Below are 17,359 nucleotides of genomic sequence, written 5' to 3'. Positions count from 1 at the left end.
AAAAATTTCTTCAGCTAGAGAGTGGTGAGCCTGTGGAATTCACCAGCGTAGCAAGTATTGAGGTCAAAACATTGTGTTTTCAGGAAGGAGGTAAATATAGCTCTTGTGGCTAAAGGAATCAAGGGATATGTGGGGAAGGCAGGGTATTGAGCTCAATGATCAGCTGTGATCATACTGAATGGCTGAGGAGGCTTGAGGGGTCAAATGGCTCTCCTATTATCTATATTTATATTCTATGACCTGTTATTAGTTCTTTGTCCAATCCTGTAGAGCTTCACATGACAATATCTGTAAATAAAGCAAGAATGACTGAAATTCACAGAGAAAAGGGTAAACTGCAGTAAATGTCCAAAATTCCCAAGGACTTGAGTCTGTGTTAATGTTGCAGTGCCCAGTTTTGCTAACTGTGTCTCAACTGGTACCACTCAGATCCCTGAGCTGCACTATTAGAAGTGCTGTGTTTTGGAAGAGCTAAGACCCACATTTTCTTGCTTGGATGAACACGAAAAATTCCATGGTACTACATTGAAGAAGAGCAAGTGGGTGTTTCTGGTACAGACGTAGAGATTGCTGGAGAAATTCAATAGGCCTGGCAACGTCTGTTGAAAGAAAAACAGGTAACATTTCAAATCTAAAATGTCTCTTTAGAAAAGAGTTCTGAAGAGTCATACTGGACTTGAAATATTAACTCTGTTTCTCTCTCCATAGATGCTGCCAGACCTGCTGAGTTACTCCAGCATTCTCTGTGTTTGTTTCAGATTTTCAACATCTGCAGTATTTTGCTTTTATTTCATTAATGTCTGGTATTGGCCAATATTTACCCCTCCAGCAACATCACAAAAAAAACTGATTGTCATCACAGTGATTTTCATGAAAGATTGCTGCATGCAAATTTACTATAGTTTTTCTTATATTACAACAGTGACTACACTTCTTTTCAAATTTTTTTGGCTGTAAGGCATCTTGAAATGTCCGGTGATCTCAGAGACTATCCAAATGCTTTTATTTTGTAATGTTACCACTATGAACATGCTGACTTTGCACAAGGATGTTGGACATGATACAATTGGAATGTCAAGTTCAAACAGAGTTGAGTGAATAGCACATCCCACGGATGTGATTTTTTTTGTTGCAGAAATATAAGATTGGAAAATGAAGAACATGTTCTAGACCCTGAGCTGAGAAACCTATTAGCTTATAGATTCATGATTCTATAATCATCAAAGTTCCACATTTCCCAAATATATCTATAAATAGCCCTTTGCATGTTTTCTGTATACATTAAGTAAAATCAAAATACTTCATAAAATGTACCTGTTAGTGAAATTCCTGAATCTTTGAAACAGTTTGAGAGCTTTCATAAGTATTAATGCAATTCACGGTGCCTATTATAATGGTGAGGTTGTATTTTAGGAAAGCATTGCCTGCCTTATGTTTTTAGGGTCCCGAAAGATGTGGAGATCAAGTTACTTTACAGAAGCCTGAGAATTCTGAATTCTAATCATTTGGTCAAGTTACTATGGTGTAATGTGAAAGAAGGACAGGTTGCAAGTTTATTAGAAACAACTGATTGAAACTTTGTAGTGTAATACAGGACAATTCTCTGAATAGCTAGCTTTCAAGGAAGTGAGTACAGATTAGCTTCACTGATGATTTAGCAAACAGCCACAAAGAGTTGAGATCCTGTTATTAACTGCACATTGAAGTATGAAAATATTCTGAAATTAACTGTGTGATAGCAAAAAGAAAAAAAAAGTTTCTCAATATTTGAGTGCATTATTGATGTTATTTGGAAAACTTAAAGGATCAGTGTGATAGAAACACAGTATTCAGTAAAAAAAAGATAAGCTAACTCATTTACTTCATGTTTGAGTCAAAGAACAGTTTAGAATAGCATAAATTGGTTTTATTTTGGTGCCCTATATTGGTCTTATGAGAGAGTTCCAGATGATGATTTAGACAGTGCCAGACTAGAATGCTTATTCCATCCGGGGTCAGCTGTGGCTCAGTTGGTAGCGTTTTTCGCTTCGATGTGTAAGATTATAGTTTTGAGATCAAAGAACAGAAACTCAAGTTGACGTTAACATCATAGATTGGTTACAGAACATAGAACATTGCAGCGCAGTACAGGCCCTTCAACCCTCGATGTTGTGCTGACCTGTGAAACCAATCTGAAGCCCATCTACCCTACACTATTCCATTATCATCCATAATGTTTATTCAATGACCATTTAAATGCAAGCAGGCCATTTGTCTGTGTTGACACACTAGGATCAATGCTACAGGATCATGAGTTGAACAGACCATGGATATTAAGTAGTTGCAAAGTTCCAGAGATGATTCCACAGTCGGGAGGTGTTTGCAGGCAAAAACCCAGCAAATTGGAGAGTATCTGTGTAGCGAGAGAAATGGAGTTAATATTTCAGATCTCTCACATTTTCGTCATGGCTGACTTCTGATCAGAGATCACAGACGTGAAATGTTACAGTGCAGGTGTGCCTTGATTTGCTGAGTTTATCCAGTAATTTCTGCACCAGCAATGTTCTTTTTGCTAAGTTATTTGCTGTTATTTTGCAGCACCTATATTCAGTTGTTCATGCACTCACACTTGCTTTGTATTTATGCCTGAGCCTCCCAATTGTTTTACAGAACATCAAAACTACTTTGGAACAGATGACAGTCTGGGACCTGTGGCGGTCAGCATCCGAAGGGAGAAGCTAGATGAATCGAAGGAGAAAGATGGGCCACAGTACAACTATCGTATAGCGTTCCGGACCAGTGAAGTGAGATTCTAAATATGTTGCTATGTAGTTTTGAAAGATGTTTATAACATAGAGTGTGGAATTTTTAAAATTGGACCTAAAACCTGAGCTGACATTACAAACAGCACTGTGTATTAATTAATTAATCCCTCTGATGAAGGGTCTAGGCCCGAAACGTCAGCTTTTGTGCTCCTGAGATGCTGCTTGGCCTGCTGTGTTCATCCAGCCTCACATTTTATTATCTTGGAATTCTCCAGCATCTGCAGTTCCCATTATCACTGTGTATTAATTATCCTTCCTCATTTATTCAGCCTTTATTGGCTTCTTCCATGAATCTAACATAGCGGAGGGACTTTACCTTTTCTGGAAAGATTTGTGCTCATGTGCTAGTTAGTTGAGTTTTTGAGCATCCTGCATTCTATTGGTGATGATGCCTCGTTCTGAAATTGCACCTTGTTTTAGATATTTAGATTGTTTTGATACATAAGAGAAAACTCTATTTTGTGACCAGTTTTGGAGTCCATCTTTGTTGAAAAACTGTGGGTTTTATTTATCATGAAACCCTGGAAAGTTTTACAAAATCAGTTTGATGGTATGTTGGAATTTTCAGTTGAAATTCTTTAAAATAGCTACCAATTTTATAATTCTGATTGTCCAATTGAATCATATTTTGTATTCATTGATGTTGTAGGATTGGACAGCTTGCTTTTGGCCCATGAATGTGCGCTTCTAACAGGCTATGGTTAACTTTCCTTCAATCTCTGGCAAGATTCTAGATTGACGTTGAATGCCCTTCCCATTTTGGTTGTTTTATCTGTTTACATTGTCTTTGGACATAGTATGACTTTCAGTGTGCATAAAATGCATTCCTGACATTGTCAAAAGGATCAATGTGGCCATCTTAATTATCAATTGTCCCAGTTTGAATATTCCAGTTTTAATGCACACCTCCAGCTTCAGTTCTTCCAAGAAGCATGTATCCAGGTGACAAAACGTTTTACCATCAGCTGTTTGAAATATGCTCAATTCTAGAGACTGTGGGCTGCTCTTGACCATCCCACCATCATATCTGATGGTAAGAAAAGTATCTTGGTGTCCACAAAATGTACAAATTGTGTTTCCAATCTTGAGACCAATCCCCAGTTTGCTGCAGCTCCTTATGAATTAGAATTAGCATGACGTACCTGGTTTTGACTCATTGATATTTTTACTGCTGTAGTGCTGATACATTTTCTAGGAACTTGACTATTTCAATCATTGCCTTAGTGAAAGCATTATTTTTTTTTCCATTTTCTCTGATTCCACACAAGCATTGTATTTAAAGAAATTGAATTTTGTGCTTCTTCCCTAGACAGCAAAGATTGGTAGACTTTCCTTTTATAGGAAACAGTATTGCAAATCAAAATAGTGACTGGGTTTTGGATTTTAACCCTATATTTAAGAATTTTGCTAGTACTCCAACATCATGTTGTGTTAGTAAACATGATTTTAATGGCTTTAGTATTGCAATTATTATTCAGTACTAAAGATGTCCTAAGAAAACAAGCTAATTTGACTCTGCAGTGCTTTTTCCTGTGATCAGAAGATTTTTAATTAACGAAACCATTTTCTGCATGAATAATGACAACAAAATTCCTATTCAGCAATAATCTGTTAGTGCCATAAATTAGTCTCTGGAGACAATCTAAAGAGGCCAGCTTTTCCTGTTAAATTTCTCTATGCTCTGCACCCCAAACTCCCTATTAATGTTGTCATCAAAGCGAAGGTTAATGCTCTGATTCTCCAAACAAATGCCTCCAAACAAACTTCCTTGAAAGCTTGGTGCCATTTTACAAATAAACCAGAAAGGCTTTGTTTTTTTTTCCCCAACTCATTGGATAATTTGCTTTTGGTGTTTGACTGCATTCTCAGTTAGTCCACCTAAACCTGTATAAAAGCAGGAATGACACGCTGTGTGACTCTCTATATCAAATGTATGATACTTCAGATTACCAGTTTAAAGAAATATTTGAATATACACTGGATTTTGTTCATGCTAAAGTGGCTGATTGAGATACATTGACACGTGGGTTAAAACAAGAATTTGAGATTGGTTTATATTCTGTGAAAATATAGCTGTCATTTGCTTTGGTTAGTTTTTTTGAAGTGGCTGCAACTTCCACTAGTTAGATACAACAAAACATTGCAACCAATCCATCAACTTAAATAACATGACGTGAAATTATTTATTAAACTTTGCCAATATGGATAGTCAGTGATGCAACATCAACTGTGGAACGGGAGTGATAGTCATGTTCCAGAGCTTGGAACTGAGCTGAGTTCAGTCCAGTTTTGCAAAAGGATGGTCGTCATCTTTTCTTGATCTTCACAGCTGGATACAGTGATTAAGGAGTCAGACAGATCAGACATCAAGTTGATGTGCTTCAAGATGGAGATTTCCTTTAGGTTCAAAATATAGCAATTCCCCTTATGGCATTGGGATCAAAACACATAACAAAATTTTAACCTATGAAAGTGTAGGTAGAGGGGCATCTAAGATATTCTAGTCATTTCTTTGTCCTGATAATCCTGTAATTTCAGTGACGAGTGCAAAATCCAATTGAACAGGCAGAGAGAAAAAAGAAAATTGTCAAACCAAAATAGTGTGATGATGTGGGAGGGATGAGTATATTATGGAAGTTTCCTTTCAGTTTACCAGAAGGAGGCGTAGATAATTGAGATTCTGCTGCGTACACAATTGGCAATTCCAGTACAAAGTGCGCTCAAAATTGTACCCATTTTGAAAAGTGTTTTCTTTGTCCAAAATTTCTGCTCCAGCTCATTTACATACTGCAGAACACAATCTGCTTTAAACCACTTCAATTTGGCAATGTTTTAATATTTTTAAAAGATTTTTTAAAATAGTTTCCTGCAAAAACCAATACTTGGCATATTTGAACGTTAAATTCATAAAATTTGATTTATGAGACCATAGGGGCACAATTAGGCTAGTCGGCTTCAACATTCGATTATGGCTGATAACTTTCCCAAGCCCAATCTCCTGGCTTCTCCCTGTACCCCTTGATTCACTTATTAATCAAGAACCTATCTATCTCTGCCTTAAATCACCCAATAACTTGGTCTCTGTGGCTTTCTGCAGCAATGGGTTCTCAGAATCACCACCCTCTGGCTGAATGGGTTTATCACAAAAAAAACTTTTAAATCCCTGCCAGTAAACCACTTGTAAGTAATCTGAAACTGAATTACTGAAAATGATGTTGTTTTTGAAAGCCCATGGCAGGATTGGGATAATAATTTGCAGTAGAATTTTGGGAAAGAAGCCTCTTAAATTGTATCCATTTGTGTCCCTGTGCCAGAACATTTTAGCATAATTAGTGGGAATTCCCAGTTGCAATTAATTTGCCATGTGGGCACTGCCAGTTTTGTGAACAGCGTTTACTTATCGTGCAGTCTGTTCAAATCAATACAAATGATGTAGAAATTCTGTGCTGAACACAATTTTTGTCCAAAATTCCACCATCTTTAGTGCTGTTTACTTAAATTATGATTGAACTGCAATGAAGGGTGCATTTAGGCAGAAATGCTACATCAAAGTTTTATTCTTAAAGATGGACTTCCTTATACATTGCACATTTGTATATTTAACAATGGCAAATGATAGATTCTCAAGTGTTTGTTTTACATTTGGAAAGGCCAGCAGTTTTGCTCATCTCTAATTATCGTAGAGAAGGTTTAATGGTGAGTTGTCTTCCTGAATTGCTGCAGTCCCTGTGCTGTAGTAACATCCATAGTGCTTTTGGGAGGGAGTTGTAAGGCATTGACCGAATGATAATGAAGGAATGACAGTATATTTATTTATCAGGATGGCATTTGTTCTTGTATGCAGTGGAGATTGTGGGTTTAGAAAATGCTGTGAAGGAGCCTTTCCAGTTTTCAGCAGTGCATCTTGTAGATGGTATACAGTGCTGCCACTGAGCACCAGTAATGAAAGTAGTGAATATTTAAGGTTGTCAATGGGAAGCCAGTCAACTGAACCACCAGTTTCTTGAATGTTATTGCAGCTGCATTCATTCAGCAAGTGCAATATATTCCATCACATTTTTAAAAAGAGATCTCAGTTGCTCAGAGCCTCTATTTCGTACGCATAATGAGAAAGATCTTTGATCTAACAAAATCTGCTACTTCCATTGCTCTTTGTATCGTGAGACATATTTCCTCATTACAGCCTGGCTTCAAAACCCACTGCAATTAGTAAGATGAGGCCACTATTGAAAAAAATGCTTATTCTTGAATTCCACTATTTTGTTTGTTATTAAGTACATTAAAAGATAACTTTTCAAAACTGTAGTTTCACATAAAAACTAGACAATATTTATTTCTGATAACTTATTCAATCTTGCATTGCCCATATAATGACCCCTCCTTTATTTGGCAATACAGATCACACGGTAAGATCTGTAATTGTGGTTTCAAGTATAATCAGAGTAATGGTGCAATGATTTTATCAATTAGTTTTCTAAATTACTTAGCATATGTTTTGTCCCTGATTATCCCTCACTACTTCTTACTGACCTTTTTATTGTTTCAATATTTATGGAAGACTTTTGGCTTCCCCTTTGGTTTAGATGCCAGTATTTTCATATTCCCTTTTTGCTCCCTGTCCTGCTGACCTTTCAGTAGTCAGCCTGGTTTTCACTTATGTTATCAACCTGACATCTGTCATGTGCCTCCTTTTTTGTCTAATTTTATCCTCTACCTCTTTCATGAATTAGGGGCTGTGCCTTTTTGGTTGGTGTGTCTACCTCTTGTGGAAATGTACCTCCTCTGAATTAGAGCACCTCCTCTTTAAAGGCAGTTACTGTTGCAGACTTGCCAAATCATGCGTAACGCTCTGAAAATCACCCTATTCTGATTAAATATTTTAATGTTAGTTTGCTCCTGGTCTTTCTCCGATTGTTTCTAAGTATTTTATGATATTACAGTCATTTAGCGACATGATCACAAAATGCAGCTCCAGTGTTCGCACACATTTGCTAACAACACACAGCTGTATTTCACCAACATTTCTATTGAAACTTGCTTTATCACTCAATGATAAGAGATTATAAGTTACTTTGCTCAACATCTCATACTCCAAGCAAAATCTTCCTCCAATATTGGAAATGCCAAATGCATTGTCTTTTGGCCCCTACTACAAACTGTTTCCTTGAAACCAGCACCAATCCCCTCTCTATTTGAGCTCTATTCCAAGTGTCATGTATAACCTCAAGCTGTGCATTTAACTATGCTTCTGTGCCACCACTAAGACCACATACTTCCTCCTTTCTTTAATAAATAGGCATTGATTTTTTTAACTGAGGGGGAACAGCATGAAACGAAGAGCATAACAGGCAACACAAAGAGAGGCCGGAGTCTGAGTGTGCAGCTGAAAAAAGTCACAAGCAATAGAGAGGCACAGTTGAAAGAAAATCTAGGAACATAAGAAATAGTCTTTAAAACTGCCTTCACAGTTGAGAAAATCATGAGTGATCTTCTACTTCAGCTACACTTTCTGTGCTATTACTAGATTTGCTGAGCAGCCAAAACTATTGATCTCAGACATGAATATACTGAGCAATTGAGGATCTCCAACTCTCCGCAAAGCAAATTCTAAAGGTTTTCAACCCTTTGTATGAAGACATTTGTCCTCAACCATCTTAAATAACTGACCCCTTATTTTGTCTGTCTAGGCTGAAGACACATCTTCCTAGCATTTAACTTGTAGAATTTTGTATGTGTAATGTGTATTGATTGTTTAGCCACAAAAGGATGTAGCTCCCAACTTGAGATATTGTTTTTTTCTTTCCCTTCTGTTTTTAGCTTTCCACTCTCAGAGGTGCTGTGCTAGAAGATGCTGTGCCATCCACAGCTCGACATGGCACAGCTCGAGGTTTGCCTATGAAGGAGGTGCTGGAGTATGTGATTCCTGAGGTGAATATCCAGTGCCTTAGGGTAGCTTCAAATTCTCCCAAAGTAATGGAACAGTTGCTGAAACTTGATGAACAAGGGGTAAGTTTTCATGCTGAATCCATATAAAGTGAATCTGATTGGCTCAAGTCTTATTTTTACTTAAAAAAAAGGAACAATCCCTATTGAATTATTGCTGGAACAATGAGCAGATTGCACATCTATGAATGAGCAAGCGACAAGCAGATGGGGATACCAACTTGAGCAAATAGTTAGCAATAACATATGTTGATAAAGACTGAAATAAGCTTTTGTAAATGTTTACAACCATAATCATTTCCAGTAATTCACAACTTAAGGCTCAGAACAAGCTCAGAAACTTGAAAATTTACTGAGGAAAAATTAATAGGCCTGTAAAAACGCTTAATTTCCCCTAAGTTTATCTAAATTGGCTTTTCCTTGGTTCAGTACACAAATCTCTCGATGTTTCTTCCATATATCACACTAAATGAAATGTTGCTCATGGAAATTTTGCCTTTGTTTAATTGGTTTTTTTTCTACATTATTATACATGATTTGAGCAAATATGTTGGTTTAATTGTGTAAATTTGAAAGAGAACGCAAAAGCATCCAGCAGAAATAGGAGTTATCAGAAAAGCAAGAAGTTGTGTCAAATTGTATGACTAATGAAATTTGGAAGGATTTTGTTGTGGGAAGTGTTTAAATAACCATTACCTCTTGTTTGTACTAATGTTTTTAATGTAATAAAGTGTCTCATGGCTCTCATAAAACAATTGTGGATACCAGGCAGGTTCAAGTATTGGAAACAGTGGTCACCAATTTCTCTTAATCTGAATGAATGCAACATTTATAACAAGATGATTGAACTGACAGTACAAATAAAAATAAATGGGTGTGATATGACGGCCATTGTACATTTGTGGTCACTAGGTGACCAAGACTGGCACCTGAATATTCAAGGGTTTTTGAAGGCCAGGAGGAAAAGGAAATAGATAGTGTGTATCTCTATTGGTAAAGGATGAGGCCAACTCTATAATGAGAAAAGATCTTGACTCAGAAGATTGAGACTGGATGAAGATGAGAAATCAAAAGGAAATCACTGGTGGGAGTATGTGAGCTCCTAATAGGACCTACCCAGTAGGACAGCTCATAAATGCTGGCCTTTCTAGTGATACTTGCATGCATGAAGGAATATACACAGGTTCCGATGTATTACGTTTTCTGGATTGCCCTTTCCACTTCTTTCATGGTCCATCACAAAGTCTGTTTGGTAAGACTAAAGTCAATTTTCTCCTAAACTGGGTACAACAGTTTAATGCATAAACATTTAGTGACCCCTGTATGTCTGTTTGGGTGCCTGTGGTGTCCAGTAGTTTAAGAGGAAGTAAACAAGAGTGTGATCAATCCGTAATGTGGAAAAGCTGCATATTTGAGTTCAGTAAATTATTAAAAGTAGAGTATAGTCTATTGAAATAGGAACAAAAAAGTCTGCTTCAACTTTCTGTTAATATGTTTAAAACTGGCTAATGCCAAAGCAGTTGTGAATATGTCTACTTTTTTATCTTGAGTTTCCCTGAGGAAATTGTTGACGTTCCTTGTAAAGTGATCTCCGGGGAATAGACTCTCTTTCTAGGGACCACTGGTGCAACCTCAAAAGCCACTCCAATGAATGAGTGAAAAATATTAAAAGGTGAAGGTAAAATTGCCATAGTTATAACAGACTATAGAGCTGCTTTCTAATTATATAGAGATGACTGGTGGTGGTTTAACCTGAGGGTCACCATGCATCAAGCAAAGGGAGAGGTTGAGAAGGATAGTCTTTCATGGTAATCTCAGCTGGTACAAGAATTGAACCCGTGCTATTGGAATCATGCCACAATGCAAATCTGCTGTATAGCCGACGAGCTAATCTGAGCTCGTCTTTTTTTTAAACTTGAGAAGAGGTAAAAAAGCAGATTATGTAAGTTGTTCAAAAATTACACATTGTTTCGGAAAAGGTTAACCTGAAATGATAAAATGAAGAGCTATTTCCCTGTGGATCGAATTAGTGTTACCATAACAACAGCATTATATGCCAACAATGACTGATTAACCTGTCTTCTCATATGATTAGGGTATTGGGGAATTTCACAAGGAAGTTAAGGGTGTGATACATTCTGATGACAATTAGATAGCCAGAACAGACTCAATTTTATCATTAAACTTTAGCATTGGAGTAAACAACTACTATAGCATTTCATGCCTGATAGACACTCAAAAGGCAGTCCATTGTTCAACAGAGCATAATGAAAAGCTGAACTGTTCAAAGTCTAATAAATAATTCACAGCTGTCTACGCATTATAAGTATAGAGATTTATCAGCCTTGCATAATCCTTATCCTGTTCATTTGTTGAATTGCTGTATTCATACTGTTACAATTCAACCAGATGTATAGCTGACATGAATAGTTTGCCAAACAGCAGTTCATCACATTTACCTAGTAAATAGGAAATTGGTCAGGAAAATTGTAACATTGATTCATTTTAGCACACGGAAAATTTTGTTGGTATTTAAGAGAGATGTTTGCATTCAACTTAATTTGTGGAGTTTTTAAAAGATTTTGTTTTTTTAAAACAATGGAAAAATGTTGTTAATTTTAATTTATTTTACTTAGCCATGTAATACATTGCAAAATACTTAGAGCAGGGTTAGTACAGTCCAGTACATTTAAATAATTGTGGGATCGGGATGCTATAATAGAGTTCATTACAATTCATTGGTTACTGTAAAGTATAAATATTGTTTGAAATCAGTCAGATTAATGTTGAAATTAGAAAGCTGTACTAATTGAGGACCGCTCTTCAGCATTTGACTTTCTTTAGAATGTATGTTCAAATTTGCTTTGATTCAGTTCCTTGACATTGCATGGCTGAGCAGTTTGGTGTTTCAAGTGCCACTGCTCTGGCATCAGCTGTTGATGAGTCCACATTTGTGGCTACCACCAGCTCAGTGCTTTCTCATTAAAATCAGACTATCTTTCAACTGCTGCATAAACTCTTGGGCCCAGCTGTAGTCGGTGGGAAAATGACCTACTCATCGTTAATTTGCTGGGAAGTTCATAGTTGTCCATTCCTGAATGGTGAACACAGGCCAAGGCAATAAACAAAAATAATAGAGAACTGTAGATGCTGGAAATGAGAAACAAAAACAGAAATTTGTGGAAAAACCCAGCAGGTCTGGCAACGTCTGTAGAGAGAAAGTAGAATTAATGTTTAGGGATTGTTAATTCTGCTTTCTTTCTACAAATGCTGCCAAACCTGTTTTTTTTTTCCACAAATTTCTGTTTTTGTTCCCAAGGAGGTAAACTTAGATTTCAAAAACATTCTTTCAGCATTTTTAAAAAATCAAATTGGCCTCATCAATAAAATGACCTATTGTAAAATTGAGGCACCAACAAAAGCCAGAGATTTTTTTTTGAGTCTGTTGTCCTTGTCACCATAACTTGACAAATGCTGCTGTTTTCTCTTGTACAATGAACGGAATGATTGCTACCTATGGTAGCAAGTTATTTAATTTATGAAGCAAATGAAGTCAACACTACATGGTTCCCTTTCAAAATTTCAAGACAACTAGGATTGGAAAGTAAACGTAGAGTGGCTGAAATGCCCACAACCCAGGAAGAAAGCATGTTTTCTAACAAATTGCTCTGTCTAATTTTATGGTACAATCAGTTGGTTTAGAGTCCTACTGGAGAGGGAAGTCTTGAGTGTGTCTGTTTCAGTGGTTCCTTATTTTTCCAGATGCTGTTGAGATTGGAACAGGTAAGGTTGAAAACAAAATGAATCCGAATAATGGTTGAATTGATGACAAACTTGGAGTAAAGTACCAATTAGTTGTAAGAGAGGGGAAATAATGAGAGATGCTAGAGTTTTAGTTTCTGTGGAAAAGAATGACTGAGCTTTTGAGTCTTAATATCAGTGTGGTGAGGATAAAAAGAAGAGAGTGAACGATGAATTTATAACCAACAAGAAAGAAGACATCAAAACATCATATGAATATTTGCCATTGAGTAGAGTCACTTACTGACAACAAAATTTCTTCTGTTCAGTCAAGAAGCGAAAGAACATTTATTAATGGGTTGGGGCAATACAAAGAGCTAAGAAGTTTTGAAAGGCAGATGGGTGTCACTAAACAGAGGATTGTTCTTCTTGGCCTTCGCTTTGCACTGCATGAGATATTTGCATTGTATTTGAAATCAAAGGAAATAGCAAGGCAAAAAATATAACTGCTCCAATAAAATGGGTGAGAGTCAAGAATTATAGCCCTCTCAGAAGAATCTTAAGATCGTAAGATTCTAAGAAATAGGTGTAGCAGTACGCTGTTCGGGCCTTCTCCATCATTCAGTAAGATCGTGGCTGATCTACTGTGGCCATAACTCCACGTGCTTCTCTACCTCCCATAACCCTTGATTGCCTTGTCAATCAAAAATTGTGCTTGACCTAGTTTTGAGTATATTCACTGACAGGAGTGAAGAAAAAAACCAACACCTAATAAACCTTAGAAGAAAAAATAAATGGGAGCAATGTCATTTTTAAACAATGGTGCACAAGGGAAACACCCTTCCGTCATTCACCCTGTCACATCCTCTGAGAATTTTGTATGTTTCAACAAGATCTCCTATCATTCTTCTAAACTCCAATGAATAAAGGTCAAATCTGCTTAACCTTTCCTTCTACAATAAAGTCTTCAGTCCAGGAATCAGTGTGATGTGCTGCCTTATAATAAATTCATATGCAGTTATATCCTCCTTTTAATTAAAAGAGGCCGGAATTGCCTGCAGTGCACCAGATATGCTTTCTGCAGAAACATGGCAATGCTTAACTAGTTTTATATTGTACTCTCCCTTGCAATAAGGGCCAAATTCTCTTTGTCTTCCCAGTTGTTAGCTTGTTGACTTCTTCTGATTCCTGTAACGGGAGACCCAGGTCCCTCTGTATCACAAACCGATCCAGAGAATGCTGGAGAAAGTCAACAGGTCTGGCAGTGTCTGTGAAGAGAGAAACAGAGTTAATATTTTGAGTCCAGTATGACTTCTTCAGAACTGTAGTTCTGCAATCGCTGTCCATTAAAATAAAATTCTTCCTGAAAAAGTGGATGTACTCACATTTTCCCATGGTCTCTGCCAAAATTTTGCCCACTGTCTTAAGCTAACTACATCAAGATACGCTTTCCGTACCCTCTTCTCCGTTTTCTTTCCTAACTGCCTCTGTGTCATCAGCAAATTTTGCCACATTCGGTGTGTTTATTTACATTATTAGTATAGATTCTAACTAGTTCAGGCCCAAACATTACACTGTGTCACCCCGCAAGTTACAGTTTACCGAATTGAAAATGCCCCATTTACCATGATTCTCTGTTTGCAGTTTAGCTTACCACTCTCTAGCCTTGCTGAAATTTTTCCCCATTGCCATGACTTCTGACATTGCACAGTTATCTTTTGTGCGGGTACCTTCATCGAATACCTTTTGGAAATCCAAATACACACCAGTTATTTAAATTTGTTCTCTCGTTGGATGTAGTTGTCACTGACTGTGCCACATTCAATTCTGATTCCAGCTGTCCTTGAGAAAGTACTGGTTAGCCACATCCCTGAACCACTGCAGTCCATCTAGCATAGGTACGCTCTCAGTGGGGAGTTCTAGGATTTTAAACCAATGACAATAATATAGTTCCAAGTTGACATGCTGTGTAGCTTGGAGGAGAATTTTCAAGTGGTGGTGCTCCCATGCATCTCCTACACTTGTACATCTATTGATTCTCTGTCATCCACCCTGCTTGTCAATTCCTCAAATAACTCCATCAAACTCGTAATACGTAACTTGCCCTTCACAAACCCATGTTAACTGTCTAGTTATAGTCTGACTTTGTAAAAGTACTATTACTACTTCCTTGAAAATGGACTCTAGCATTTTCCAGATGACAGATAATAGGATAACTGCCCTGTAGTTTTCTGGTTTTTGTCTCCCATTTTCCTTGAATAGAGATATTAGATTTGTTGTTTCTAATCTGCTGGGACTTTCCCAGAATCCAAGGAATTTTGGAAGTCTACAACCAATGCATCCACTGCCAGCCACTTACAAAGGCCTTCGGATGGGGGCCTCAGGTCCGGGAGACTTGTCAGCCTTCTGTCCCATTGGTTTTCCTAGTGTCTTTTTGCTAATGGTAGTGATTGTTTTATGCTCTTGCCTCCCTTTTTCCCTTTCGATTTTTAACTACTCTGGGAATGTTTTTGATGTCTTCCACAGTGAAGGTTAATGCTTTCACCATTTCTTTGTTTCTCACAATTATTTGCTATTTTAGCCTAATTTTTCTTGTTAGATTTAAAGTCTTACAGTCTGTTTTCATTTTATAGCTCATCTTCCCTCATACTATATTTTCTTCCTCTTTCATATTTTTGGTCATTCCTAATTGGTTTCTAAAATTCATCCAGTATTCTGACCTAGGACTAATCTTTAAAGGATTGTATCCATTTTTGTACCTTGTGATTTCCTGTATTAAAGAGTATGATGCCAGGCTTAGACTCGTGTTTTAATTCCTCAAATTGTATGTGGATTTCTACCATTTTACAATTACTGTTTCCAGAAATTCTTTACTATGAGATCGTTAATCTAATTTTATTACACGATCGAAGATCTAAATCAACCTACTCCAAGAAATTCCATCCCCTATTCCCAATTCCTTCGCCTCGACTCCATCAGCTCCCAGGATGAGACATTCCACTCCCATACATCCCACATATCCTCGTTCTTCAAGGACCACAACTTCCCCCCTGCAGTGATCGAGAACGCCCTCGACCATGTTTCCTGCATTTCCCGCACCTCATCCCTCACATCCAGTCCCCGCAATAACCGCCAAAAGAGAATCCCTCTCGTCCTCACAAACCACCCCGCCAACCTCTGGATACAACGCATCATCCTCCGACACTTCCGCCATCTACAATCTGACCCCACCACCAAAGACATTTTTTCCCTCCCCACCCTTGCCTGCTTTCCGGAGAGACCACTCTCTCTGCGACTGCCGTGACCGCTCCACACTCCCCTCCAACCCCACCACAACCGGCACCTTCCCTTGCAACCGCAGGAAGTGCTACACTTGCCCCCACACCTCCTCCCTCACCCCCATCCCAGGCCCCAAGATGACTTTCCACATCAAGCAGATGTTCATCTGCACATGTGCCAATGTGGTATACTGTATCTACTGTACCCGGTGTGGCTTCCTCTACATTGGGGAAACCAAGTGGAGACTTGGGGACCGCTTTGCAGAACACCTACCCTCAGTTCGCAATAAACAACTACACCTCCCAGTCGCGAACCAGTTTAATTCCCCCTCCCATTCCATAGATGACATATCCATCCTGGGCCTTCTGCAGTGCCACAACAATGCCACCCGAAGGTTGCAGGAACAGCAACTCATATTCCGCTTGGGAACGCTGCAGCCCAATGGTGTCAATGTGGATTTCACCAGCCTCAAAATCTCCCCTTCTGCATCCCAAAACCAGCCCAGCTCGTCACCACATCCCTAACCTGTTCTTCCTCTCACCCCTCCCCTCCTCCCACCTCAAGCTGCACCTCCATGTCCTACCTACTAACCTCATCCTGCCCCCTCGACCTGTCCGTCCTCCCCGGACTGATCTATCCCCTCCTTAACTTCCCACTGACACTCACCCTCACTGGCTCCATCCCCGCCTCTTTAACTTGTCTGTCTCCTCTCCACCTATCTTCCCCTCTATCCATCTTCGATCCGCCTCCCCCTCTCTCCCTATTTATTTCAGAAACCTCTCCCCATCCACCTTTTCTGATGAATGGCCTAGGCCCGAAACATCAGCTTTTGTGCTCCTGAGATGCTGCTTGGCCAGCTGTGTTCATCCAGCTCCACACTTTGTTATCTTGGATTCTCCAGCATCTGCAGTTCCCATTATCTCTCTCTGCTCCAAGAAATTGTTGTGAATTCTCTCCATAAACTCACCTTCTAGGCTACCTTTGCCAATTTGATTTCACCAAATTATATGAGGGTTAAAACTGTCTTGAATAATCACAATATCTTTCTCACTCGCCCGTAATTTCATTGTGTTAACTATTAGGGGTCTAGTAATTTATTTTCCTTGTTATTTCCCATTTCCACCCAAACTGATTTTGCCTCTTGCTTCCCTGAATCAATGCCATCTCTCACATCTATACTAAACTTTTCCTTTGATGATGGAGCTGCACTACCATCTCCTACCTTCCCGAAAACCTTCCAACATGCCGAATATCTCTTGATAGTCAGGTCTGTGCCTCGGTCACCTGCAAACACATCTTTGTAATGGCGATTGCATCATGCTTCTTTATTTCCATTTGTGCTATAAATTTATCGGTTTTATTGTGTATGGAGCATGTCTTCAGCTTCAAAGCCTTTAATTCTGGCTCTTCACCATTCCTAAACACCCTGACTTGATCTGCTGGTGAAATGTATGTTTATGTGCTCTGCCTTCTCATCTTGCAATCGTACTTTCATTACTTATTATGATAGCCTGATATATTCCCAAATCCTTTATGTTTAAGTGAATGAACCAGACCTCATGTGGTCCGCACACAGGTTCAGTTTAAAGATC

At 38.4% G+C, this 17,359-nt stretch overlaps 1 protein-coding gene across 6 annotated transcripts in view; it reads left to right on the top strand.

Moving 5' to 3' along the window:
- LOC125452648 (signal-induced proliferation-associated 1-like protein 2) overlaps positions 1 to 17,359 on the top strand; it is a 548,569-nt gene that overhangs the window by 213,221 nt on the left and 317,989 nt on the right. For all 6 annotated transcript variants that reach the window (XM_059645560.1, XM_059645563.1, XM_059645558.1 and 3 more), the window contains 2 exons: positions 2,650 to 2,783; positions 8,622 to 8,810. In XM_059645560.1, coding sequence (XP_059501543.1) covers positions 2,650 to 2,783; positions 8,622 to 8,810 — 323 coding nt within the window. The remainder of the gene's footprint in view (positions 1 to 2,649; positions 2,784 to 8,621; positions 8,811 to 17,359) is intronic.

This window comes from Stegostoma tigrinum, chromosome 4, assembly GCF_030684315.1.
Source record: "Stegostoma tigrinum isolate sSteTig4 chromosome 4, sSteTig4.hap1, whole genome shotgun sequence".
In the NCBI taxonomy this organism is placed as follows: domain Eukaryota; kingdom Metazoa; phylum Chordata; class Chondrichthyes; order Orectolobiformes; family Stegostomatidae; genus Stegostoma; species Stegostoma tigrinum.
Note: the sequence above shows the minus strand (reverse complement) of the source record. Positions and strands in the feature narration are given on the sequence as shown.